The sequence below is a fragment of the Oncorhynchus keta genome, chromosome 8 (genome assembly GCF_023373465.1).
Source record: "Oncorhynchus keta strain PuntledgeMale-10-30-2019 chromosome 8, Oket_V2, whole genome shotgun sequence".
Classification (NCBI taxonomy): Eukaryota; Metazoa; Chordata; class Actinopteri; order Salmoniformes; family Salmonidae; genus Oncorhynchus; species Oncorhynchus keta.
This window is the reverse complement of record NC_068428.1, coordinates 15,421,001-15,447,114: the sequence shown is the minus strand read 5'-3', so window position 1 is coordinate 15,447,114 and position 26,114 is coordinate 15,421,001. Positions and strand designations below refer to the sequence as shown.

General features: G+C 41.2%; 1 protein-coding gene across 3 annotated transcripts; it reads left to right on the top strand.

The window, feature by feature from the left end:
• Positions 1–4,456: 4,456 nt before the first annotated feature.
• On the top strand, positions 4,457–25,328 carry pkib (protein kinase (cAMP-dependent, catalytic) inhibitor beta). Of its 3 annotated transcripts, none has more exons than XM_035774816.2 (3): positions 4,457–4,623; positions 23,123–23,282; positions 24,521–25,328. In XM_035774816.2, the coding sequence occupies exons 2-3, from the start codon at positions 23,150–23,152 to the stop codon at positions 24,601–24,603; spliced, it is 216 nt and encodes a 71-aa protein (XP_035630709.1). In that variant the 5' UTR covers positions 4,457–4,623; positions 23,123–23,149; the 3' UTR covers positions 24,604–25,328. The 3 variants fall into 3 exon arrangements, with proteins under 3 accessions (XP_035630709.1, XP_035630711.1, XP_035630710.1); XM_035774818.2 differs by lacking the exon at positions 4,457–4,623 and adding an exon at positions 10,185–10,290; XM_035774817.2 differs by lacking the exon at positions 4,457–4,623 and adding an exon at positions 15,649–15,787.
• The last annotated feature ends 786 nt before the right edge of the window (positions 25,329–26,114 follow it).

The following is a 26,114-nucleotide window of genomic DNA, read 5'->3' as shown; positions in this document are numbered from 1 at the left end:
ACCACCACTCAACACACCTTGTAACTCTTCTGACGCCAGGTCTCGTACATCCAAATACCTCTCTGCAGCTGCCACCATATCCTCATTTTTCTGCAACTTATGTTCCATCCCTACAGTACAATTGATAACCATTGTTATAAATGCTAAAAATCCAATCTTACTGAAGCATGTATTACTTGTCGGCTTATCCCTCTGTACTGGTACAGATCTACTACTCACACCACTCCTCTCAGAATCCCTCCCCCTTGACCCATCTTCCTCTTCTTTCTTTACTGCCTCAGCATATGACAACTTCTGCACTACTCTAAACTTTGAAACCTCAACCTGCCTCTTTCCTCCAGACATGTCTGATCCGCAGCCCCATGGGCATCCCTACAATTAACACATACCACTTCTTTCCCCAATGCTACACATTCCTTTGTCTCATGCCCTTCACATGTCTCACACCTAGGAACCTCCCTCCTTCACACTGCTGAAACATGCCCATAAGCTTGACACCTGTAACCGCGTAATGTGTTTGACACACAGGGTAACTTATATATTCTACCATCACTTTGTCAGGCAAAGACTCAACATCAAAACTCAAAAGAACAGACAACGACTCTTCTGTTTCACGCCACCCTGTCTGCATCGCACCAAACGACAAGAATCACAAGCACCTGGAATCTTCCCCTTCAGTTGGTCAACTTCATGTTTACCGCTACCCCAGTAATCACTCCTTTCAATGGCGCCCTTATCTTGAGAGCAAATAAATAAATAAAAAATTCACGTCTCTTGTCCCCATTCGTTTAACTGCGGATGGCCTGCTTCCTCTGACCAGCAGAAACACAAACCATTATCAACAACCTTCACCGATTCCCCAGCACCCAGCTCCTTTTTCACCCACCCTGAAACCACAAATGGATCAGCCAAAAAGCAAGGGTACACTTTTTCCAAAAATGTCACTCCTACCTTCACGTCTCATCTTTATCCTGACCCTTGGTGCAAGCCTCTGGCTCCGAGAACTTCACCACACCTACCCCCTCTGATGCTTCGCCCTCCCTCAATCCATTTTTCCTCATGTCTTCGATCCAGTGTACAGCTCACTTTGCTTACACGTTCTACCATTCTGCTTTGACAAACCATTTCCCTTTCCCCACCATTTCAAACCAATTCAAGCTCACCCTTTTCCTCCCTCTCTCTCTTTGACCTCCTCTGCCTCTCTTTTTCCCTCCATTCCTCCTCCGCATTCCAGGTATACATCTCCTTAGTAGAATACTGCACTTCTCCTTACATACTGTACATCTTGTGTTTGCCATTTTTCTTACCCGCTCATCATCTGTTTATGAACTCACTGACTTTCCCGTTTCTTGAACATGGGAAACACCCCCATCTATGACTCATTTCCGGTGTGTGTGATCAGAGATGTGATCATGCACAAGTGTGAATAAATGCAGCATACTCAGAAAATTTGCACATTTGTTGCTTTGATTCTGTTTGTTTGTTCTAAAAACAATGCCCTCATTGTTGTTGAATGAACATTGTAACACAGTGAAGGAAGGCAACAGTATCCAGGGGTGGACATATTCAAATTCATTGGCACACATTCCATTCAATTTCACTCCAGACAAAGGAAGTATCTAAAATTCAGCTCTCTCTTTGCTGGATGGCTCAACCTGTTCCGTGTCAGTTGATAGTTCTATACTGAGCAAAAATATGAATGTAACATGTAAAGTGTTGGTCCCATGTTTCATGAGCTGAAATAAAAGATCCCAGCAATGTTCCATACCCATAAAAAAGCTTATTTCTCTAAAATCTCACAAATTTATTTACAACCCTGTTAGTGAGAATTTCTCCTTTACCAAGATAATCTATCCACCTCACAGGTGTTACATATCAAGAAGGTGATTAAACGGAATTATCATTACACAGGTGCACCTTGTGCTGGGAAAATAAAAGGCCACTCTCAAATGTTTTATAACACAACACAATGCCACAGATGGCTGCAGGAATCAGAGCTGCTGCCAGAGAATTGATGGTTGATTTCTCTACCATAAGCCGTCTCCAACGTTGCTTTAGAGAATTTGGCAACTACAGACCACGTGTAACCATGCCAGCCCAGGACCTCCACATCTGGCTTCATCACCTGCAGGGACATCTGAGACCAGCCACCCAGACAGCTGATGAAACAGGAGTATTTCTGTCTGTAATAAAGCCCTTTAGTGGGGAAAAACGTATTCTAATTGGCTCGGCCTAGCTCCCCAGTGGGTGGGCCTATGCCCTCCCAGGCTCACCCATGGCTATGCCCCTGCCCAGTCATGTGAACTCCATAAATTAGGGCCTAATGAATTCATTTCAATTGACTGATTTCCTTATATGAACTGTAACTCAGTGAAATTGTTGAAATTGTTGCATGTTGCGTTTATATTTGTATTCAGTAAATTTCCTATTCAAGTGAAGTCATTCACTTCTTGAACAGTAGATGCCAAATTTACTGCTCAACCATGTGTCGCACCTTATACTTGTAGCTACTACAACCCACCCAACCAATAAAAACCCATAGTAGCAATGATTTAGCATGAACCCAACAGATTAGAAGGGGTTATAAAGCATGACACATTCTACAATACAGACATTAGAGCTTTTCTCTACCCAAAATGCCCAGCTGTTGGAGACAGCAGACAGCTCTGGCGAGGAGTGAGGTCAGACACCTTGTCACAACAAGGTCATCTCTAGGAAACCTCTATTAATAGACCCTGGGCTGTTTTCAAAGGGACAAGCAGAGTTAATTCTGGAATCATGTTAATGGAAATAAATATATTTATCAATCAAGGGGGTCAAATGGACTCATTTAAATCTCTCTCGTGGATTCCATCACCATCACTTTAATTTGAGAAGAAAAATGCATCCCAATTGCATTCCCCCGAGCACAAAACGCTGCTCTGAATCATTCACTAATGGCCTCAGCAGTGGGAGACATTAAGATAGGGAAAAAAGATAATGTGTGGAAAATAAGTATGTAAATGAGTCATTCATGGCTTTTTGCAGTGAGCAACAGTACAAAGGGCTACTGTTCAAATTCACAGTCAGATAGCTTTGGTAGCTTTGTCACCTTCAACATATCAGATTAGGCTAATTTGGATAATCACATATTCTGGCTATGGAGTATTAGGAAGTCATTCATGAGTACCTTGGGTTTCACATGTAAATTAGTAAGTATGTAAGTAGTCTTACACGAGCCTTGGCTTGTGGGTTTCATGGGTTTCATGGGTTCCATGGGTTTCACATGGGCATCAGTTTATAAGCCAGGTACCTTGCCCTAATTTTGGCTGTGGAAGGGGAGCACAGTCTGATCATGTTGCCATTTTAATTGCTTTAGTTAGATTTAGAAGATATACTTCCTCCCTTATCTAATTATATATTCTTAACCTGTTTAGTTTGCATGAAAGCCTGACATAGGCCTACTCTATACAGTAAGAAGAGTGGTTTTAAATCACATTTAATCTAAGTCAAAGCAGGGGCTATTCTTTTGCAACAGCTACTGCTTGTTCAGACAGTACATAAAACAAATTGCATTGATAGGAAGCAGCCTAATTCACCAAAGGGACTTCATACATTCTCAGTATATGATAGTTGTTTGAATGCAGTGATAAGTGTAATCACATTTGCAGATATGCAGTATGCATACTTATATTAGAGTTAGTTTGTTTTACCTCTCCAAGCTACTTACTATCACATATCCCTCTGGGGGAAATTAATGCAATTCACAAAGAAGTACAACAAATCTCAACATCACAAGAGACCCAGACGATTTGAAACTCTTGAAATGGAACTGCGTCTGATACATGCAGTTCATTACACACAACTGTGCTGCGTTTGGCATTGTACCCGTTCAGTTGGTCTGTGTTTTCTCCAGCTGAAAAAGTGTGTTCCCTGTCCTTCCATGCAGATACGCACAATTATATCTTGGAAAACTAATTTTTCTCTGTGGCTGCCTGTCTACTCTGGAATTTAATGTTACATTTCACAATGTACAGAAAACCTCATTGCTCATTTTATTTCTGGAAACAGAGCAATAATGTGGAGGCATACATTTGTTCAATGATGCATATTTATTATACAAATAAATGAACCAAGTAAGGAATTCAAGCATTCATTTGGTAAACTGTCTTTATCCATCAGAAATATGCAATGACTGGAATTGCTATAATGACATTGTAGGCCAAAGGCTTTGTTTTTCATTGCATGACAGTTCAATTCAAACTGATGCAATGCAAATGCCAATACTACATTATCAGTTCCTTATCAGAGCATATGTCAATCTGAATGTCCATCAAACTGGTGATATAGGGTCGTAATTACTTTATAATAGACTTCAAAGATACTGTGATAGAGGACGAAACAAACGTGCTCAAGTTAAACCCGCACTGGCCTCTGCGCGTTCCCGTGCGAAGTATGTCTGTGTGATGTCACCGTGTCGGGGATATAGTTCCTCTCACTAGAATAAAGAGAGTAGAGGAAATCACGATGAGGATGGACTGTGCGCAACGCGTCCTATCCATGGGTTGTCGATGGTGAAATATATATTTCGGGGGAGCGCATTTAAAGCACATTATTGTAACAACCATTTGTTCTACACATTGGGTAAGTAAGTGTCACAATATGTCGTGTTTTGGAAGGTTACTCGTCGTCAGGTTGTTGCCCAATGCCGACAAGTAACCTACAGGCTGCTGAAGCCTAATTTATGCGCAAGTTATACGGTTCTTAATTCAGCTGGTTATTGTTGGCATTACTTGCGGTAGAAATCTGCAGCCAGAGGATTTCAGTCATGTAATATGCAATGTCATACACACTATAGAATACAATGTGCAGATGTTGGAGCAACCTTTTTGTCAATCGATCTATCCGTTGTAGGCTACATTCATTCCATTGTTATTGAACAATCATGTTGTTTGTCAAGCAGGAGAATATAGACGAATATCATGCTACTTGGATTGATTGATAATCAGGGTTTTTATCAATTGTTCATAAGGTCGTTGTATTTTAAGGACAAATCCTCCTCTCATTCCAAATGACATTAGCCTTTGAAGGCTATTCAATACTTGAGACAAAGCTCACCAATCTCTAATTCAGTTGTTTGTCCCTCTGTCTGAACACCTAGCTGATTTGATTTAATGCCATAAATGTTTCAAATAGCTTAGCAGTGCAATCACGAGGAACAATACTGATTCTATCAAACAGTGTTTCCTCATTTATTTTATATGATATATTATATTATATTATTCCCACTGATCAAATAAAGCATGGTCACATTTATATGGCTCTCATCTTTTGAATAAGCTGTTTGAGGAAGGTGACACTCAGCTAAAGATGACAACTCAAACCTATGGTTTGAAACAGTGTTTGCTCTACGTGCATCATGCAGTAGGATGTTGTATTTATGGTGATCTCCAAGCACTGGGTTTATTCCTGATTACAGCATGCATTCCATTCCAGTGTTCGACCCCCTAGCTCCTGCTGAGTAGAGGGTAAGCACCATGCTATTCCTTTCACTCCCACCATCAACACATCCACCAGTCAACACCTGCCCTGAGAGACGACATGACTGGCAGAATAATAAATGTGTTGATTATGACACTGGGAGGGAAGAGATTGCAGACAAATTCCAGTCTTAAATCTGTTGACTGCCTGCTCTAGTCTTTCGAATCCTGTGTAACATGTCATTTCCAGACCCCATAGCACAATCTGTCTGACTTTCTCCACCATAATTATTGTATAAGTTTAGAATGACTGTAGTGTAGGTGTCAGATTACCGCCCAAACAGTGCCACTCAGCTTGGCTGTTGTTGTCAACGGACTGCTGTGTTTTCTAAAGAGGATACTAAAAGTAGAAGTGAAATGTTGTTTAACGCATATCCAGAGGGACAGCTGAAGTTGCATGGGGACGTGGCGTTTACACCCCCCCCCTCTGCTTCCTCTGGTCAGCACTTTGTCAAATAGACTCAGCGCTCCTTCACCTCGCAACCATTGTTATGACTCTCTGGAAAGGTAAAGAGAAAAGGGAAGAACGCTGTTACCCTTTTCACCTTAGAGGTGGGGTTTGTATGTCCCGAGCTGGTAGCTGCCTATAGGCTTATATTCCTGCTATCTGGAGGTTGTCCGGTGTTAGATATGCAAATATAACTATTCATCATTCTTGTGGACCAGTGACCATCATCTCTGCCTGTCACTAAGGATCTTATGTCACAGTAGATCATTCCAAATTGGTCAGTATTGACTGTACTTTAAAAACATGTATTCAGGTAATGAGTTTAGGTGCCTCCCATTTGTATAATCCTGTTAATTGGCTGAGTTGATGACAGAGAATTAGTAATGTTGTCTGCCTACTAGTGTGTGTAATTGCACACATGATGGGAATGAAAAGGGCAGTTTGGTACCACTTATTTCCCTGTTATCACGTTGTGTCATATCTACACATCAAACGTTTTTCTCAGGAATGTCTGATTAAACAAATGCAGAGAGAAACTGTGCTTTTTATTGTATCAAACAAGGAGGGTAAGCTGTAACCTGATTAGAGACTCATCGGGAGTTTGATCGAAGACACCTCTACCTTAAATCCCCAGGGACCAACTGTTTTGCGTCTGAAAGTCCTGAAAGGATTATGGCTTAGTCAGGTAAACGCTGACAATAGGTGGAATTTCAATTTGGCCATCTTTAACTACAGTCTGCCTGCTACAGGAAAGCGGTTTTGTTGTGGCTCATGCTGTTTGAAGTTTTTTTTTCTGCTTCAGTGAGTGTCATCAAGGCATCTGTTTCTGCCTTTGACAGTTTCTGTGCTGGTATTTCACTAGCAATGCCCCAGGAGGGCTCCTCTTTCCCATCATTCCTCTCCTCTGCCTCGCTCCCTCTCAGCTTAGTCTACCCTACGGTAATTAATAGACCTCGTCAACTTGTAGTCCTAAAAAACGGAACTGGGTTACCTCTGGTTCGTTCAGCCATTCCTATGGAGAAAATGAATGAGGAAAGAATATGGTTGTGGGATAAAGGTTGAAAATACGACGCTAGACAGGTTTAGGAGATTTTATACATTTTTGTTCTATGATTGTAATACCAGTCAGTTAACATGACCTTTATGAATTAGGAAGCATTTATGTGTTTTTTAATTTTTTTAAAAATTGCTTCAAAATGCACAGAACGTGACTTTAGCTGATGAAGATTATCTCATAGAAGAAAACGTATCAAATCTCCTAAACCTGTGTTTACCACATTCTCTGTTTTCTGTGTTTATCAAAAAAAATGACAATAACTAAATTAACTTTCCCATAGGCTTTGTCCAACGAACCATGGCAGAGTTAGTGCCTACAAAAAGACGCCGTTAATATTTCTCTCTATTAGCACTTAGCCAAGCATGCTCTCGCTCCTCTCACTATTGACTCAATAAAATTATCACAAATCTGGCCCATTGTGGGAGTCTAACATTGTCATTCTGGACTGCTCTGCCAGTGTCAGAACAGCCTCCAGAGGCTGCTGCACACGCACACACGTCCTTTTTGTGAAATATTGAATACGAGGAAACTAGTTTTGGATGTACTGCTAATGCTTTATCCATACTACATTATTATTATGTTGTGTACTGTAGTGGAGTGTTAAGTTGATCATGTTTTTGGAGTAAAAAAATAAATATATATATTTATTTGAATTTTACCCCCTTTTTCTCCCAAATTTCATGGTATCCAATTGTTAGTAGTTACTATCTTGTCTCATCGCTACAACTCCCGTACGGGCTCGGGAGAGACGAAGGTTGAAAGCCATGCTTCCTCTCGAAACACAACCCAACCAAGCCACGCTGCTTATTAACACAGTGCACATCCAACCCGGAAGCCAGCCACACCAATGTGTCAGAGGAAACACCATGCACCTGGTAACGTGGTTAGCGTGCACAGCCTGCCACAGGAGTCGCTAGTGTGCAATGAGACAAGGACATCCCTACCGGCCAAACCCTCCCTAACCTGGACGACGCTAGACCAATTGTGCGTCTCCCCATGGACCTCCCGGTCGTGGCCGGCTGCGACAGAGCCTGGGCTCGAACCCAGAGTCTCTGGTGGCACAGCTAGCCTTAGACCAATGCGCCACCTGGGAGGCTGTAAATAAACATTTTGGGGATGAAATCTCCACTTCCCTGTTGTTGCCACACTGGATTTCGATCCAAATGTGCTTATTGGCCCATTGACCCACAGTGAACAGTGGTATTCCTCCGAGGTTCCTACCGTCTTGGTTTGTCTTTGTCCATCCTTCTGTGTCTTGGTCCCTTTGGGTCACCAGCTGCCAGTCACTGAAAAGTGGACAGTGGAGCTTACTATATGTTGCAGTGCCAGTCTTACATGACACACATGCAGCAACCCCATGAGAGTACTTAGCTCTCACTGGGAGCATGTGCAATTATGTTATTCTAGTCTACACAGTGCACTAGTGCGTACCAGCAGAAGTCATTTTAAGACCACAACACAGGTTGGGTTCCTTGTTCCCAGGGCCACAGATGGTAATTCATACCACAGACATAGATTTACTTTAAAACACAAATAAACCACATTGTACACTACCGGTCAAAAGTTTTTAGAACACCTACTCATTCAAGGGGTTTTCTTTATTTGTACTATTTTATTTTTACATTGTAGAATAAGAGCGAAGATATCAAAACTATGACATAACATATGGAATCATGTAGTCGCCAAAAACGTGTTAAACAAGTCAAAATATATTTTATATTTGAGATTCTTCAAATAGCCACCCTTTGCCTTGATAGCTTTGCACACTCTTGGCATTCTCTCAACCAGCATCACCTGGAATGCTTTTTCAACAGTCTTGAAGGAGTTCCCACATCTGCTGAGCACTTGTTGGCTACTTTCCTTCACTCTGCGGTCCGACTCATCCCAAACCATCTCAATTTGGTTGTTGAAAAACAAATGATAGTCGCACTAAGCCCAAACCAGATTGGATGGCGTATCGCTGCAGAATGCTGTGGTAGCCATTCTGGTTAAGTGTGTCTTGAATTCTAAATACATCATGGACTGTGTCACCAGCAAAGCACCCCCACACAATAACAGCTCCTCCTCCATGCTGAGAACCACACATGCGGAGATCATCCGTTCACCAATAATCTCAAATTTGGACTCATCAGACCAAGAACAGATGTCCACCGGTCTAATGTCCATTGATCGTGTTTCTAGGCCCAAGCAAGTATCTTCTTATTATTGGTGTCTTTTACTAGTTGTTTCTTTGCAGCACTTCTACCATGAAGGCCTGATTCACACAGTCTCCTCTGAAGAGTTGATGTTGAGATGTGTCTGTTACTTGAATCTAATAAACTTATCCTCTGCTGCAGAGGTAACTCTGGGTCTTCCATTCCTGTTGCGGTCCTCATGAGAGACAGTTTCATCATAGCACTTGATGGTTTTTGCAACTGCACTTGAAGAAACTTTCAAAGTTCTTGTCATTTTCCGTATTGACTGACCTTCATGTCTTAAAGTAATGATGGACTGTTGTTTCTCTTTGCTTATTTGAGCTGTTCTTGCCATAATATGGGCGGTATTTTACCAAATAGGGCTATCTACCTTGTCACAACACAACTGATTGGCTCAAACACATTAAGAAGGACAGAAATTCCACAAATTACCTTTTAAGATGGCACACCTGTTAATTGAAATGCTGGTTGAGCGACTGCCAAGAGTGTGCAAATCTGTCATCAAGGAAAATTGTGGCTATTTGAAGAATCTCAAATAAAAAATATTAATATTTTAACACTGTTTTGGTTACTACATGATTCCATATGTGTTATTTCATAGTTTTGATGTATTCACTATTATTCTACAATGTAGAAAATAGTACAAATAAATAAAAACCCATGAATGAATAAGTGTTCTCAAACTTTTCACCGGTAGTGTCCATCTGCATAAATTATAACCATACACGTTATATTTCACAGACTGCACACAGTAGATGAAGAGCCCCACAGTCACACAGCTCTGAAGCCTAATCCTTGTCTTTATCCAGCCTTGTGTAAAGTCTAGAGACTTGGGGCAATAAAACAACCAGGATTGTGTAATCTTAAATCACTGGATTTGAGCCGAGTCATCACAGAGGCTAAAGATAAACCACAAGCAATCTAGGCTGTACTCGTCACCCTGCTTTATATCCTGCGTTGCACTCTGTTGATGAAGCTGCGGTCGAACGAGATACTGTACGAGGAATAACAAATCTGAAATAGACCACCTAGCTGTGATTGTTTGGCCCCAGCAGACCGCACAACTGCCTGGTAAGGTCTTCAGCAAGCCGGTTGTTTATTATAGACTGCCCTATGTGATTTGATGAAATGGTACTCTCATTTACTGCTAGACAAACCACCTGTCTGCTCATGAAGTCACGCATGATATATGGGCCGATATAAAGACAAGGGTTTCATTCACAAGTGTTTTATCAACCTCTGGCAGGAATTATCTCGAATGTGAGGAAATGCATTATTTATTAAAGCCATTGATGATTAAAGTTTTTATTTATTTTATTTACAAGCAATAGTTTGCAAATAAATTACAAAATTACATATTAGTTTCCTTAACCTGTAAGCAGTCTATGGACAAGTTATGACAGCAATCCATGCTTTGGTTTAGTTTCCCTGGAACTTTTTCCACATGCTAACATTTTAGCAATTGTAGCACAAATCCCATTCAAGTCATGGGACTGATATTAGCATTTTTCGCGCATCATGTTCAATGCAGCTAGATGACTTTGTTGAGCTTCACAATCCATTTGAGATACTTTTGAATTATTTGGACATGATGTGTGAAAAATTCTAATATCAGTCCCATGACTTGAATGGAATTTGTGCCAAAAATGCTAAAACATTATCATGTGGAAACCGTGCCAGGGAATCTAAACCAAAGAATGGATTGCTTTCATACCTTGTCCATAGACTGCTTACAGGGTAAGGAAACCAATGTGTCATTTGGGTGAACTATCCGCAACCATTTTGACAGGGAGTTATCCTGAGACCAAGGTTTATTTTACTGATTAGCCCTGTATATACAGCAGTACATATCAATATTCATATCAATACTAGAAAAACAAAACACAATCATAGAAAAACACATTATTCAGGTAAAAGGTCCTCAATCAGTCTTTTGAATTGCCCAAGAGGCACCATGTTATCCAAGAGTCTTGGATGATTGTTTTTCCTTCCATGTGTAATAAACCTTGTTAATCTGGATTCTTTTAAGCTAAATTGCTGTGGAAATTGTACAGATACACTGCCTTCAGAAAGTAATCACACCCCTTGACACACCCCTTGACACCCACATTTAATCACACCCACATTTTGCTGTTACAAAGTGGTATTAAAATTGATTTAATTGTACTTATTTTGTCAACAATCTACACAAAATACTCAAATGTCAAAGTAGATGAAAAATGTATGAAAAATAAAACACTAACTTATGTATTCAACCCCCTGAATCAATACATGTTAGAATCACCTCTGGCAGCGATTACAGTTGTGAGTCTTTCTAGGTAAGTCTCTAAGAGCTTTCCACACCTGGATTGTGCAACATTTTCTCAGTTTTCTTTTCAACATTCTTCAAGCTCTGTCAAATTGGTTGTTGGTCATTGCTAGACAACCATTTTCAGGTCTTGCCACAGGATTTCAAGCAGATTTAAGTCAAAACTGTAACTCGGCCATTAAGGAACATTCACTGTCTTTCTAAGCCACACCAGTATAGATATGGCCTTGTGTTTTAGGTTATTGTCCTGCTGAAAGGTGAATTCATCTCCCATGTTCTGGTGGAATGCAGATTGAACAAGGTTTTGCTCTAGGATGTTGCCTGTGCTTAACTCCATTACGTTTTATTTTTAATCCTGAAAAACTCTCCAGTCCTAAATGATTACAAGCATACCCATAACATGATGCAGCCACTGCTATGCTTGAAAATATGGAGAGTGATACTCAGTAATGTGTTGCATTAGATTTGCCACAAACATAATACTTTGTATTTAGGACAAGAAGTTAATTATTTTGCCAAATGTATTTCACTATTACTTTAGTGCATTGTTACAAACAGGATGCATGTTTTGGAAGATTTTTTATTCTGTTAGGGTTCCTTCTTTTCGCTTAGGTCAATTAGGTGAGTGTTGTGGAGTAAATACAATGTTGTTGATCCGTCCTCAGTTTTCTCCTATCACAGCTTTTAAACTCTGTAACTGTTTTAATGTCATCATGGTGAAATCCCTGAGAGGTCTCCTTCCTCTCCGGCAACTGAGTTATCTTTGTATTGTCTGGGTGTATTGATACACCATACAAAGTGTAATTAATAACTTCACGATGCTCAAAGAGATATTCAATGTCTGCTTTTTATTTCATTTTTACCCATCTACCAATTGGTTCTCTTCTTTGCGAGGCATTGGAAAACCTCCCTGGTCTTTGTGGTTGAATCTGTATCTGAAATTCACTGCTTGACTGAGGGATCTTGCTGATAATTGTATGTGTGGGGTACAAAGATGAAACAGTCATTAAAATATTATGTTAAACACTATTATTGCACACAGGGTGAGTCCATGAAACTTATTATGTGATTATGTGACTTTACTCCTGAACTTATTTAGGTTTGCCCTAATAAAGGAGTTGAATACTTATTGACTCAAGACATTTCAGCTTTTCATTTTTAATACATTTGTAAAAATGTCTAAAAACATTATTCCACTTTGACATGATGTGGTATTATGTATAAGCCAGTGATAAAATAATTGCAATTTAATACATTTTACATTCAGGCTGTAACACAACAAATGTGGGAAAAGGTAAAGGGGTGTAAATACAGTGCCTTGCGAAAGTATTCGGCCCCCTTGAACTTTGCGACCTTTTGCCACATTTCAGGCTTCAAACATAAAGATATAAAACTGTATTTTTTTTGTGAAGAATCAACAACAAGTGGGACACAATCATGAAGTGGAACGACATTTATTGGATATTTCAAACTTTTTTAACAAATCAAAAACTGAAAAATTGGGCGTGCAAAATTATTCAGCCCCCTTAAGTTAATACTTTGTAGCGCCACCTTTTGCAGCGATTACAGCTGTAAGTCGCTTGGGGTATGTCTCTATCAGTTTTGCACATCGAGAGACTGAAATTTTTTCCCATTCCTCCTTGCAAAACAGCTCGAGCTCAGTGAGGTTGGATGGAGAGCATTTGTGAACGAACAGCAGTTTTCAGTTCTTTCCACAGATTCTCGATTGGATTCAGGTCTGGACTTTGACTTGGCCATTCTAACACCTGGATATGTTTATTTTTGAACCATTCCATTGTAGATTTTGCTTTATGTTTTGGATCATTGTCTTGTTGGAAGACAAATCTCCGTCCCAGTCTCAGGTCTTTTGCAGACTCCATCAGGTTTTCTTCCAGAATTGTCCTGTATTTGGCTCCATCCATCTTCCCATCACTTTTAACCATCTTCCCTGTCCCTGCTGAAGAAAAGTAGGCCCAAACCATGATGCTGCCACCACCATGTTTGACAGTGGGGATGGTGTGTTCAGGGTGTTGCTTTTACGCCAAACATAACGTTTTGCATTGTTGCCAAAAAGTTCAATTTTGGTTTCATCTGACCAGAGCACCTTCTTCCACATGTTTGGTGTGTCTCCCAGGTGGCTTGTGGCAAACTTTAAACAACACTTTTTATGGATATCTTTAAGAAATGGCTTTCTTCTTGCCACTCTTCCATAAAGGCCAGATTTGTGCAATATACGAGTGATTGTTGTCCTATGGACAGAGTCTCCCACCTCAGTTGTAGATCTCTGCAGTTCATCCAGAGTGATCATGGGCCTCTTGGCTGCATCTCTGATCAGTCTTCTCCTTGTATGAGCTGAAGGTTTAGAAGGACGGCCAGTTCTTGGTAGATTTGCAGTGGTCTGATACTCCTTCCATTTCAATATTATCGCTTGCACAGTGCTCCTTTGGGATCTTTAAAGCTTGGGAAATCTTTTTGTATCCAAATCCGGCTTTAAACTTCTTCACAACAGTATCTCGGACCTGCCTGGTGTGTTCCTTGTTCTTCATGATGCTCTCTGCGCTTTTAACGGACCTCTGAGACTATCACAGTGCAGGTGCATTTATACGGAGACTTGATTACACACAGGTGGATTGTATTTATCATCATTAGTCATTTAGGTCAACATTGGATCATTCAGAGATCCTCACTGAACTTCTGGAGAGAGTTTGCTGCACTGAAAGTAAAGCGGTTGAATAATTTTGTACGCCCAATTTTTCAGTTTTTGATTTGTTAAAAAAGTTTGAAATATCCAATAAATGTCGTTCCACTTCATGATTGTGTCCCACTTGTTGTTGATTCTTCACAAAACAATACAGTTTTATATCTTTATGTTTGAAGCCTGAAATGTCGCAAAGTTCAAGGGGGCCGAATACTTTCGCAAGGCACTGTACTTTCTGAATGAATTGATTGACTGATTATATAGGAGGGTCTTTGGGCCTATTGAAAATGTGTTATTTCACATGTAGCCAAATAGATGAGTCACCATAAAGATCTATTTGTAGAGATTTCCAGTGCATGTGTGTGCATATACACAGTACAAAATATGAATATTTTATTCAAATCCGCTTATATCATCAATTATTCAATTGTATTCAATTGAGCAGAGAGAGCTGTTTTTATTTGATAGGGTCACTGTCACTCGGGCACATAATGGTGAGGCCATCAGACCTACCAGAGAGAGGAGTTACAGTGTTGGGGTGCCTGCCTCTTCTGGCAGGTGTGTGTAATGAATCGGCTTTCAGTATTTCCGCTCCCTGACTCTTGTTCTCCCCGACATTAAACTCCTCATAAATCTTCTCAAGGTGATTTTTCAACAAAGTGCAAAGGGAGGAAGCCTTTTCAAAGTCACAGGCTGCTTCCTTGGGGAGAGGGCCATGACTTGACAGTGAGTCTCGAAGATGCCCTTGGCAACACAACGGGTCACAGCATCAAGCTTTGAAACCAGCATCTAAGATATGCATTAATTGTGATGATAAACGGGGTCGTTTGATCTCTGAATGCTGAAAACCACAAATGTTTGTTTTTCGGTATTGTATTTTTTGTGGGACTATTTTAGGCATCTGGGTGATTTTCTTAGCTATTATGACTTAGTTAGGACTTTTACAGAAATATTAAGTGAAAAATGCATTTTGTTCCTCAAATGCTTAACTTCAATAAGACCTCAATGTGTTTTGTTCTGCAAATTGCCAACTCAGCCACGGGCAGCTGTTTTCCAAAGCTCTGTTGTGGCTTATTTCAAGATCAGGTACTGGCTTTCTTCACTTCAAAGCATGTAAGATATCCAATTGACTATCCATTTCAAAGGATTTGAGTAAATCTTGGAGGGATTTGATCATATTTGTGTCCCAAATGCCAACCCAAAACCTATTACGCTGACCTGGTCAAACAGAGTGCACTATACAGTGGATAGTGTGCCATTTGGGAAACAGCCCATATGAAGCCTATCGGGAGAATGTTTCATGTTTGTTTGAGGAGGCAGGTGGCCAACAGGACAGGCATCCTCCAGGGACGGCCTTTCTCCCTCCGTCTGGAATGGGAGAACGACCATGGTCCCGCCTCTACAGTGGTCAGTAGAAGATGAATCACATTGCCTCTCTGCTCTGCCTCGTCTCCATCTCTCCTCGCTGCTGCTGCTCAGGCCAACTCACTTGGCTATAAATAGGGAAAGATTAAAACCTCTCATCCGGCTTACCTGCACAGCATCTTCAACTCGCCTGCTAAGTATGTTTCGGGTTTTTTCTCTCTCCATTGCTTGTAATATGTATTCTTTGAGCACTGGGGGGTGTTTATAAAGACGTTTTATGAGCTCATCAGTGGCTTTAAGAATGACTCTGTCTGACCAGATGTGACACTAGCTACAATAATGTAGGATATTTATGAGAAATGGCAACAAGAATTTGCAGATGGTATGAACTGAAGAGATGCTCAATCAGGCTTATGAATCTCTCGATTGGAAATACCCTGGAGGAGCCCTACTCAGTGATTTGAAAAAGATAAGCTTTTCAGTGCATTAAAGTCACTTGTCAGTTTGGTGCTCTTACATATGAGTGACAGAGAATGTGCAGCCCTGGGAGCTGTGTCCTCTAAATCCCATCAGGTGATCGCCTGTCCAAATATAGCCCTATATGGAGGTGGAGGGCCCTCTTCTCTTCCCGGCTGCTATGGGAGACATTTACTTAATTACCCTCTCTATGCTGCAAAACATGGAGGCAACTTCTGTAGGCTTTGTTTCAAATGACATCTTTCCATAGAAAAATGACAAATATTAGTAGTTGAGAGGAGATATTGTGGGCTCCCCAACTAGGATTTATTTCTGGGTAGAAGAGGTCCAATGAGCAGTGTAACATGATCAAGTGGGCATCTGCTGTCAATGCTTTATAGTAATGCTGAAATAACATTGTGCAGAGACACACTGTACTGTAGCCGTGATGCCTGTGATTAATTTAATTGCATGTTTTCGCAATGTAAATGTGGTTTCTTATCAGTTACATCAGCTCCTACAACATTCAAAGAGATGACTAATTTTCTTCCTTAGCCTAATGGCTGTTATGTGCGCGCTTGTTTTTTTATTTCTGATCTGCTGTGCCTTAATCAAATGTTGTCACAGTATTTCTAGGTTATGTTTGGCAGTCATCCCCATTGCCTTGCTTGAGTCTCTCTGTGTTGGCCATGTTATCTGACCGCTCGCTCGGTCACATGCTGCCCTTTTGGACAGAGGGTTGCTGGGAAAAGCCTGTGAGCCTGCTGAGAGGGACAGACCGAGGACGGGCCGGCCTTCCACGCTGTCATTCACAGCGGGATCAACACAGCTACCACTGGGTTGGGTAAAGAGCCCATAGGGGCAGGATACAACACTCTTGGATGGACATCTCTAAGATATAAATAGGACAATGTCACATTTCTCTTCCTTGTAGAGTATCTTCTATCTGTGGAAAATCTTTGTTTTTAATAATACCTCAGTGGACAATTAGACAATGGTGCCAGATCAATGATGTCATGTTATGCGCTGCTATATGACCGGGTAACAGTGGGAGTAAACAGTGGGAGTGGAGAGGCAGGCTGTTCACTATGCTCTGTGAGCAGGACTCTTTTGTTTGTTTGGGGCTACAGTAATGAGAGTCCCTGACCCACCTGAATAATGAACAGCCAACTGTTTATTCACAGTGACTTCATTCTCTTAAGTTTCCCACTGAACACGGCTCATTATCAGACATTGGGAGCTCTCTCTTCTCTCAGTGGAGTGGAAAGAAGAGGGGGAACCCAGGGACAAGGTCCTGCCATGGTGGAGCCTCAGGTGTTTTTCATTCTGCATGCAGTTCATCCACCTATTACTGTATATGCCATTTAGCAGATGCTTTTATTCAAAGATGCTTTGTCAGTCGTGTGCATACATTTTAAGTATGGGTGGTCCTGGGAATTGAACTCAATATCCTACTATTGCAAGCACCTTGCTCTACCAACTGAGCCACAGAGGATCACATATATCTGTCCATGTAAGCCTCCTGGCAATCGGACATACGGGTACTGTCGGCTAACCTTATCACAACAATGGCCTTTATGACAGCTGGTTGAATGTAGTTTATGGTGCATGATTTGGTTACAAATGGTATTTATCACCTAGAGATTAAATACTATAGAAGGCTCTGAAAACAGTTGGTTGAAATAGAAACTTGCACTGAAGTTCTTTTCGTTTCCTTATGAGCTAATTGGCATGTTGACTCTGCACCCTGTGTCACATCTGAGCTGTTGTAACTGCTCCACTTTCCCTCACCTATTAATCCTCTTACCTCAATCGAAAGCTTATTTCCATGTAGATTAAGAGGCGGTGGGGCTATTGAAAGTGTGCTATATTCTCCATTTAATATGAGGAGGATCAAGAAACCTTGTGGCTGGCAGGGTGTGCAGCGCTAGTGATGAGTGGTGGTGGCCGTCTGAGCTTGAAGGTCAGCCTAGCCCAGAGTAATGGTTATCTTTCAAGCCGTCACTAAGTAAATGAACTGGGGCTCCACGTGTTGTTTCCTGTTCTGACACAGGAGTAGGAACTTCCAATGGCCGTTACCCTTACCACACTCAGCCAAGCTGCTCTAGGTCATCACTCCACATTGGTCCAAACAGCACTGGTGGACAGAGGGAGACGGTTTAAAGTTCAGCCATTAGTTTGGTGAGACAATTCAAGCCACTAAAATAACGACGCTTTGACAGGTTGTGAGGACAGGCCACATGACATAAGAAGCTTCCATTTACAACTAAGGACAGGTATCCATTCAAATTTCAGAAAGACAAGTCGGTGGCTGAACCAGATATTTTCCACAAAGAGTTCTGCAGTGAAACATTCTCAGTAGTAGAGCAGCAGAGCCGAGTTAAGTGTGTTTACGACTTTGTGCCGAGTTAGTTTTAGTCTGTACAGTGTCTCCTGGGAAATGCCATGTGAATGGAATGGCATTGCGGCACAGTGGCTGTGCACATCTTATCCCCATTCCGTAGAGCAGCGATGATTCACTGAACTCAAAAATGTTTTGCTTATCTTGTTTGTTGGAACGTAAATAGAACACAAACGACCTGAGGGTTACATGTCCAATACGTGTTTGACCTGATCGTTATGTTCCCACAGTTGTTTTACACGGTGTGTTTCTTTTCATGCTTCATAAAACGTAACATGGAGTGGTCACACGTCATACATTGTTCATCGTATGCATATGAGTGCTTGCTGCATATATAAGTATCTGTATAGTCCTGTTGTCCCTATAACCAATCCTATGTTTTAAAGGGATGGCTCATTAAGTCAATAAAATGGGCTTGTTTTTCAAATGAGTGTCCATTTTCAAATATTAAGTCCATTACAACTGATTTGATATTTTGATGAGTTAGAACATAATCTTGAGTTTTTAGCATGAATCACTCATCTCCCGGGGTCCACTCCTAGGTCAGCCGTTTAGACCTATTTTTGCATATTTATGGACATATGTGTGTACTTCACAAGTAGTGTTACCTTCTATATTTAGCTTTGACGTGCCTGAAATGAAAGACGGCTCTACCTCCTCTGTTGTGACAATAATAATTGCAAATGTTTTGGAGATATTCCAGATTTATGTTTGCATTTTGGAACTGTTATCTCGGTTTCATGTTTTTGTCAAGATTGTCAATCTTCATCTGATGGAGAGATGTCAGTCATCTGTGCTGTGCTGTGTTAGTATATTTTTCTATATTTGTCCCTTCAATCCAATCCCCAATTTAATTGCAGAACAGATAACCTATAATTTCCGTTCTCGGAACATAAATAAAACCTCCCAGGAATTTTTAGGGAACCATAGTAAAACATTCTCAGAACCTCCCTGCAACCTAAACATGAACATTCCCAGAACAGACTAAATGTTCACTACCATTTTCAGAACGTTTAAAAAAACGTTCCAGTCAAAAAAACATATGGCTTCGTTCCCAGAACCAATGGGAAACCAAAACCTACATTCCCACAACTTCCAAGGAACCAAATGTCCTAGCTGGGTAGTCATTGAGCATTATCATAAATAGACATGAAAGGAAACGCATTCAGGAATGAGGAGATTTCTCTCCATTAACAAATTCTTGTTGTCATACTCTACTGTAGCTGGAAAGTTGTAAAGAATTAGAAGGAGATAAGATGTTGTGCTACTCCAATACTGTTAAGGATTAAGACTGCATTAGCAGTCTTTGTTTTGGAAGGGTTTGTTATTAGATAATGCATGTGTTGAAGTACAACCAGTTGTGTTCATCATTCTATTACACTTGTGAATCAGAATGGTGAATGCAGCAATCAGGCTTGGTTCTACCAGGCTAGTGTTGCTCAAGTGCTGACTTCAAGATATTTGACTTCCTTGCATACATTCAAGGGAAACATTTTTTTTAACCCATTTTCTCCCCAATTGGTAGTTACAGTCTTGTCTCATCACTGCAACTCCCTTACAGACTCAGGAGAGGTGAAGGTCGAGAGCCGTGCATCCTCCGAAACACAACCCAACCAGCGCCATCCGGGTTAGGGGAGGGTTTGGCTGGCAGGGCCTTAGACCACTCCGCCACTCGGGAGACCTTTCAAGGGAAACATGTTTACTGATTGGCAAGGCTCTTATAGTCAGTCTTTAGTGGTCTAGCCTGTAGTCAGATTCTATCCTTTCTGATTCTGACAACAATAGGCCTTTACACACCGACACCGTTCATCCCACATATGCATAGGATGCTTTACGACGCCCTCCTTGTTGCAGTGTGTGAGTGAGCTCAACCATACGGAGACAAGCTTGTGTTTCTAACAACAGTGGGCAGTGATGTTCTCAGTCAAACATACACAAGCTGCTGCCTCCCTCCTGTCTCCTGGCACTGGGCTCTCGTTGGCTGCTTGGCACAGGGGCCTGCTGGCAACGCAGCCAGCTCCTTTTATTCCAGTGGACGTGGATGATTGAATGGCTGCACTGAGGAGAATGCCAACACCAGTTCCTGCTGCTCCCACTCTGTGAGGGCACTGTTGGTTCCACTGCTTCCCAGAGCCCTCTATTGGATGGGACCCAAGTCCAAATACAGCAGTCTCTCTGTAGGCTCAGACAGTTATGGATGCATGTGTTTAGCAGTGGGCCTTTAAACATGCAGGATCACTCCCTCCGAGGGTCTCACTCTCAGCGCACACAGGGCCTTTATATGGGCCATGCTGCTTAACCAGCATTCTGTCTTCTAAAGCTGGCCACAGATGAAGCTGGCCACATGAAGCTGGCCATACATAACACCGGTGGTGAAAAAAAGTACCCAATTGTCATACTTAAGTCAAAGTAAAAACACTTTAATAGAAAAGTCACCCAGGAAAATACTACTTGAGTAAAAGTATTTGGTTTTAAATAGACTTTGGTATCAAACGTAAAAGTATAAATCATTTCAAAATCCTTATATATTTTAAGCAAATCAGAGGGCACAATTTTATTGTTTTTCTATTTATTTACGAATAGCCAGGGTCACATCCTAACATTCAGACATAATTTATAAACAAAGCATGTGTGTTTAGTGAGTCTGCCAGATCAAAGGCATTAGGGATGACCAGGGATGTTCTCTTGATAAGTGTGTGAATTGGATCATTTTCCTGTCCTGCTAAGCATCCAAAATGTAACAATATATCTGACTAATGTCTCCCTGCTGGGCCTTGATTCTGACTAATGTCTCCCTGCTGGGCCCTGATTCTGACTAACGTCTCCCTGCTGGGCCCTGATTCTGACTAATGTCTCCCTGCTGGGCCCTGATTCTGACTAATGTCTCCCTGCTGGGCCCTGATTCTGATTAACATCTCCCTGCTGGGCCCTGATTCTGACTAACGTCTCCCTGCTGGGCCCTGATTCTGACTAATGTCTCCCTGCTGGGCCCTGATTCTGACTAATGTCTCCCTGCTGGGCCTTGATTCTGACTAATGTCTCCCTGCTGGGCCCTGATTCTGACTAACGTCTCCCTGCTGGGCCCTGATTCTGACTAATGTCTCCCTGCTGGGCCCTGATTCTGGCTAACGTCTCCCTGCTGGGCCCTGATTCTGACTAACTTCTCCCTGCTGGGCCCTGATTCTGGCTAACGTCTTCCTGCTTCTGTCTGACCTGCCTCACCGGTGCCCCAGGTGTTAAGCTGGAGCCCTATTTAAAATAACGACAAAGCTAATCCAAGAATAGCCTGTGTTGATTTAGGGGGTTTTGATTAAATTCTAAATCTTGTGACATCCAGTGGGTGCTTATCACCTACGGCCTTGATCTACACCCACTGGAGGCGATGCACCATCTGTTGAAGGATGGCTAGATGGGTTTTTTAGGCATTATCTGTGTGTGTGCTGTGTTCTTGGAGGTAGGACATATTGCCTTTGGAAATGTATAGGCTGTCTAAATGTTATCGCTGGTGTTAAAAATATAAAATAGTGAATAGTCCAGGAGAGACTGTAATCCAATGTCTGAGTATCTTTACTTAGCGTTAACAAAACAAAACAAGAGGGAATGGTTTACTCCCTGTTTAACATGCACAGCAGATTATTATTAGACCTACAATACTGTATTGATGTGAAATGCGCCCTCTGCTGGTTCTCTGCTGGTTCTGTAGCTCAGTTGGTAGAGCATGGCGCTTGTAACGCCAGGGTAGTGGGTTCGATTCCCGGGACCACCCATACGTAGAATGTATGCACACATGACTGTAAGTCGCTTTGGATAAAAGCGTCTGCTAAATGGCATATATTATTATTATTATTATTACGTTGTACACTGCATTGCATAGTATTTCGTCTTACAACATTTGGTCTCATAATGTAAAACGCAGGGTTGTTTATTCAAGGGGGAAATGGAGCTGCAGGAAAGGTTGCGTAACACATAGTTAAGTATTGATCACAATATTGATCAGATGTATATGTCCCTGTAGTAATACCAATCAATGGCCTTTAGGTCAAGTTAACAAAGGTCCTGGATATTTAGACTAGAGCTAAAGGACCAACTGGCATTAGAGCAGGGTATTGAAGCAGTGCTCTTAGTGAAAGCACTATGATCTGTAATATTGCTCATATCAGGTTTCTGTCTGTAGAACTTTACCACACTGTACAATACCTTACCAGATAGTTGGAGTTAAAAGCATGACACTTTACCAGACGAAGAAATATAGACTGATTCATTCTGAACATCATTTTTTTCCAGAAAATGTTAGGCCTGTTACTGCTTATTGTTAAAAGTGCAGCGTGCCCAATACATTGATTACAGTGGAAGCTGCTGAGGGGAGGACGACTCATAATAATGGCTGGAACGAGTCAATGGAATGGCATCAAACACATGGAAACCATCCGTTTGATGTATTTGATACCATTCCAACTATTCCGCTCCAGCCGTTACCACGAGTCCGCTCTCCCCAATTAAGGTGCCACCAGCCTCCTGTGAGTGATTACCTCTGTAATATGCACTGCAGATATTCTGTTGTACTGGGATGTGTGACTGAGAGCTTGCGCAATGATTTATAACGCAGTGTTTATCAACCAGTCACAATATGTTTAGAAATAAAATACACTATGGTGTTGTGTTCCTTTCCCTCCAGACTATGCTATGAGGACAGGGCCCAGCGATGACTGATGTGGAGCCTGTTGTCACCGACTTTGCAGCCACGGGGAGGACTGGCCGGAGGAACGCTGTACCTGATATCGTTGAGGCGGGGCCTGCTGACCTATCAGACAAACTAGCAGAGCTTTCAGTTGTAGGTGGGTAGTGAAATGTATTTTTTAAATTACATACAGTACTTGACTGCATACTTTCAGCAATATTACTTTCAGCAATATTTACAATAATATACATAGGCCTCCATGCTTTCACTCTGTTAATGGTTAGGCTGAATTGCACAATTGAAGGTATTTTCATCTCAACATTTAGATGAACAATTTTACCTGTTTACTTTAGATGTAGTATTGCACCTTTTCATAAATGATACAATCCAAACCTAAATATAAGGGAAAAGCATGGCAGAGCATCACTGAACAGAGAACAAAGCACTCTGTCATTAATAGATGGTTGAGTGCTTTTGTTAGGACCGGCCAGCCCAGTACCCATCACCATTAGCAAGTGTCTGTCTGGATATCCAGCTTTCCATTAATCAAGCCGGGTTTAGTGGAAAGGGCATCTGGAAGTTAACAGTATGGAAAATGTACCACAGATTTAACCGTTTAAATGGAAACTAAAGAAGGGAACAGCCATCTCTCTCTTTTTACTAATAGCTCAATGGCTGTGAGGGTCATTTGGAAAGGGCTATATATCAGTGAGGGGAAGCCAATCAATGCATTGGTTCATAGGGGTGGGGAAGTAATTGTTAGTTGGAGGCCTCTGTAGATACAGTATATACTCAGCAGCGCTGAGTAATACAGTTGTATTGCTCAGCGCTGCTTCTTTTCACTTAGTGGCTACAGTGCAATGTCGGGGTCCATAGGTCCTCATGTTATAGAGGGCATGAACCAGCCTGCAATTTGCAGTATAAATCCCCTAGGCCTTGCCCTATGAGGATCAAAGCAGAGTAGTGTTTGATCGGTAGAATAAAATACTGTAAGTGTCTGGCTAGAAGCAGTCGGTATTGGCCCATTTCCTCAGAAGATTCTCATCTCTATGTGGCGTGGCGTATTGCACTTTGTCAGTGTTCGAAACAGTTTTAAAATGCTGGATATGAACAAAGCGGTTGAGTTGAGGGTCTATGCTATGATTAGTCTCTGTTGATATTCAAGGTGTCAGCTAGCTAGCTATACGTTATGTGCTGAGGTTGGTAATCTCATATTCCTTTTATCTTGCGAATGCAACATATCACCCATATCTTACAAAGTAACACAAAAGAGGGGAGAGTACACAGCTTGGATTATAATTGGAATGCAGCCATTTCCCACTACATGGACCTTGAGGCATTTTCAATTATATGTTTCTGACGAAAATAATGAATGCTGTTCTGTGTGTTTCTCAGATGATGAAGGAGGAGAGGGCTCGTCCTCTGGAAGCCCACCGAAGAGTCCTACAGAGGGTGAGGAGAAGGCAGAGGGGACGTAATTGGGCCGAGGTCTCTGGCTAACTGACTACGAGAGAAGATGGAGAACAAGAGAGAGACTGTCTCTAACATGGACCACTTCTCCTCAAACAAATCCCATTGACCAGACAACTGTAATCGCCATGCACCGTGCTATGCAACATCAGGGCACCTATGATGAAAACTTAAAGAGCTGTTGGATGATGAAGGGAAGGGAGAGCTCTGTCGCTAGGAATGACGTGGTTGTTTCTTTGTAGCTTTAAGGGGGTATTCATTCAAGATTACCCATAATTCATTACATGTACGGTGAATGAGCCTGCATTTATGTCTTGTTCATCTTAGCATATGCAGTGAACTGGTGAAGTGGCTGACAGTTGGGCATGACTCTGAAAAATGTCATTTCATATTTGAGCGAGAGGGACTTGTACATACGTTGCATACAGAGGTGTTCCAATGAAAGCATTTTCTCAGAATGTTAACATGTAGTTGCAGGAATGTCTCTTTGCACAACAAAAGTATAAACATTCCATTTGGTGATGTAAGTACAATTTTTACCTTATAATTGTGATTTATTAGTGTGCTACAGTACAAACCTCTACTGTGTGTTTTTTACTGTTAAAATCAACATTATTATCAACTGAGTTATTAGAAGTAAAAAAATATATGTATTTTCGGTCTGTAAATTATATTTGCTTCCTTGTAAAGATGCATTTCAATGTCCACTGCAGCTAATAAACATTATCCTCTACGTACGGCAATGTTGTGAATATTCTTCAGATGCTATAATTAAAAAATACATGTTTTTTTTGTTGTCTTTGTACAGGGGAGGCATCTCATTACAGTGAAATTGATACCAACGTTGCTGCCAATTACAATATTTGTAATTGGCAGTAAAATGGTGATTACATTGTCTATCCTACTTTTCCTTAGTCAGCTGCAATGATACAGTATGTCAGTAGAGCTTTTCTTAGCCATGAAACCAGAATATTGTTGTGTTTGTCACCATTGAAAAATTTTTTTTTTATTTGTGTCTTATACTGTATCTGGCCAGAGGACGGCACCAAACATGTCTTTCACTCCGACATTAATGGATCGTTCGGAATAAACTGGCAAATCCACAGTACATTCTCTTTATACGACCTTTATTGACATTAAATATACAGCAAATTGTTAACTGAATATAGATAACGAAACAATTAAATGAAGGATAAATATTTGTTCAAATATGGATTATGCATGTTACTGTAGCAACCAATCTCCATGCTATGAATTAGGCTACCCATGTTAACTCACTCTGTATCAAATGTCAAAGCGCTTGGAAACAAAGCACTGAACATCTTTAAGAGGTCCAAGTAAAAAATACGATTGTCTCCTAATTAGTATTCATACATGCACATGCATACACATTCATCACATATTTAATCAGTATAGTCAGAACCCGATGTCATGCTATGAAATAATTACTGTAACCATAGCCTACTCAATAATGAAATACACGAATGTTCCATTTTTACTTTCCTTCAGATATATGATA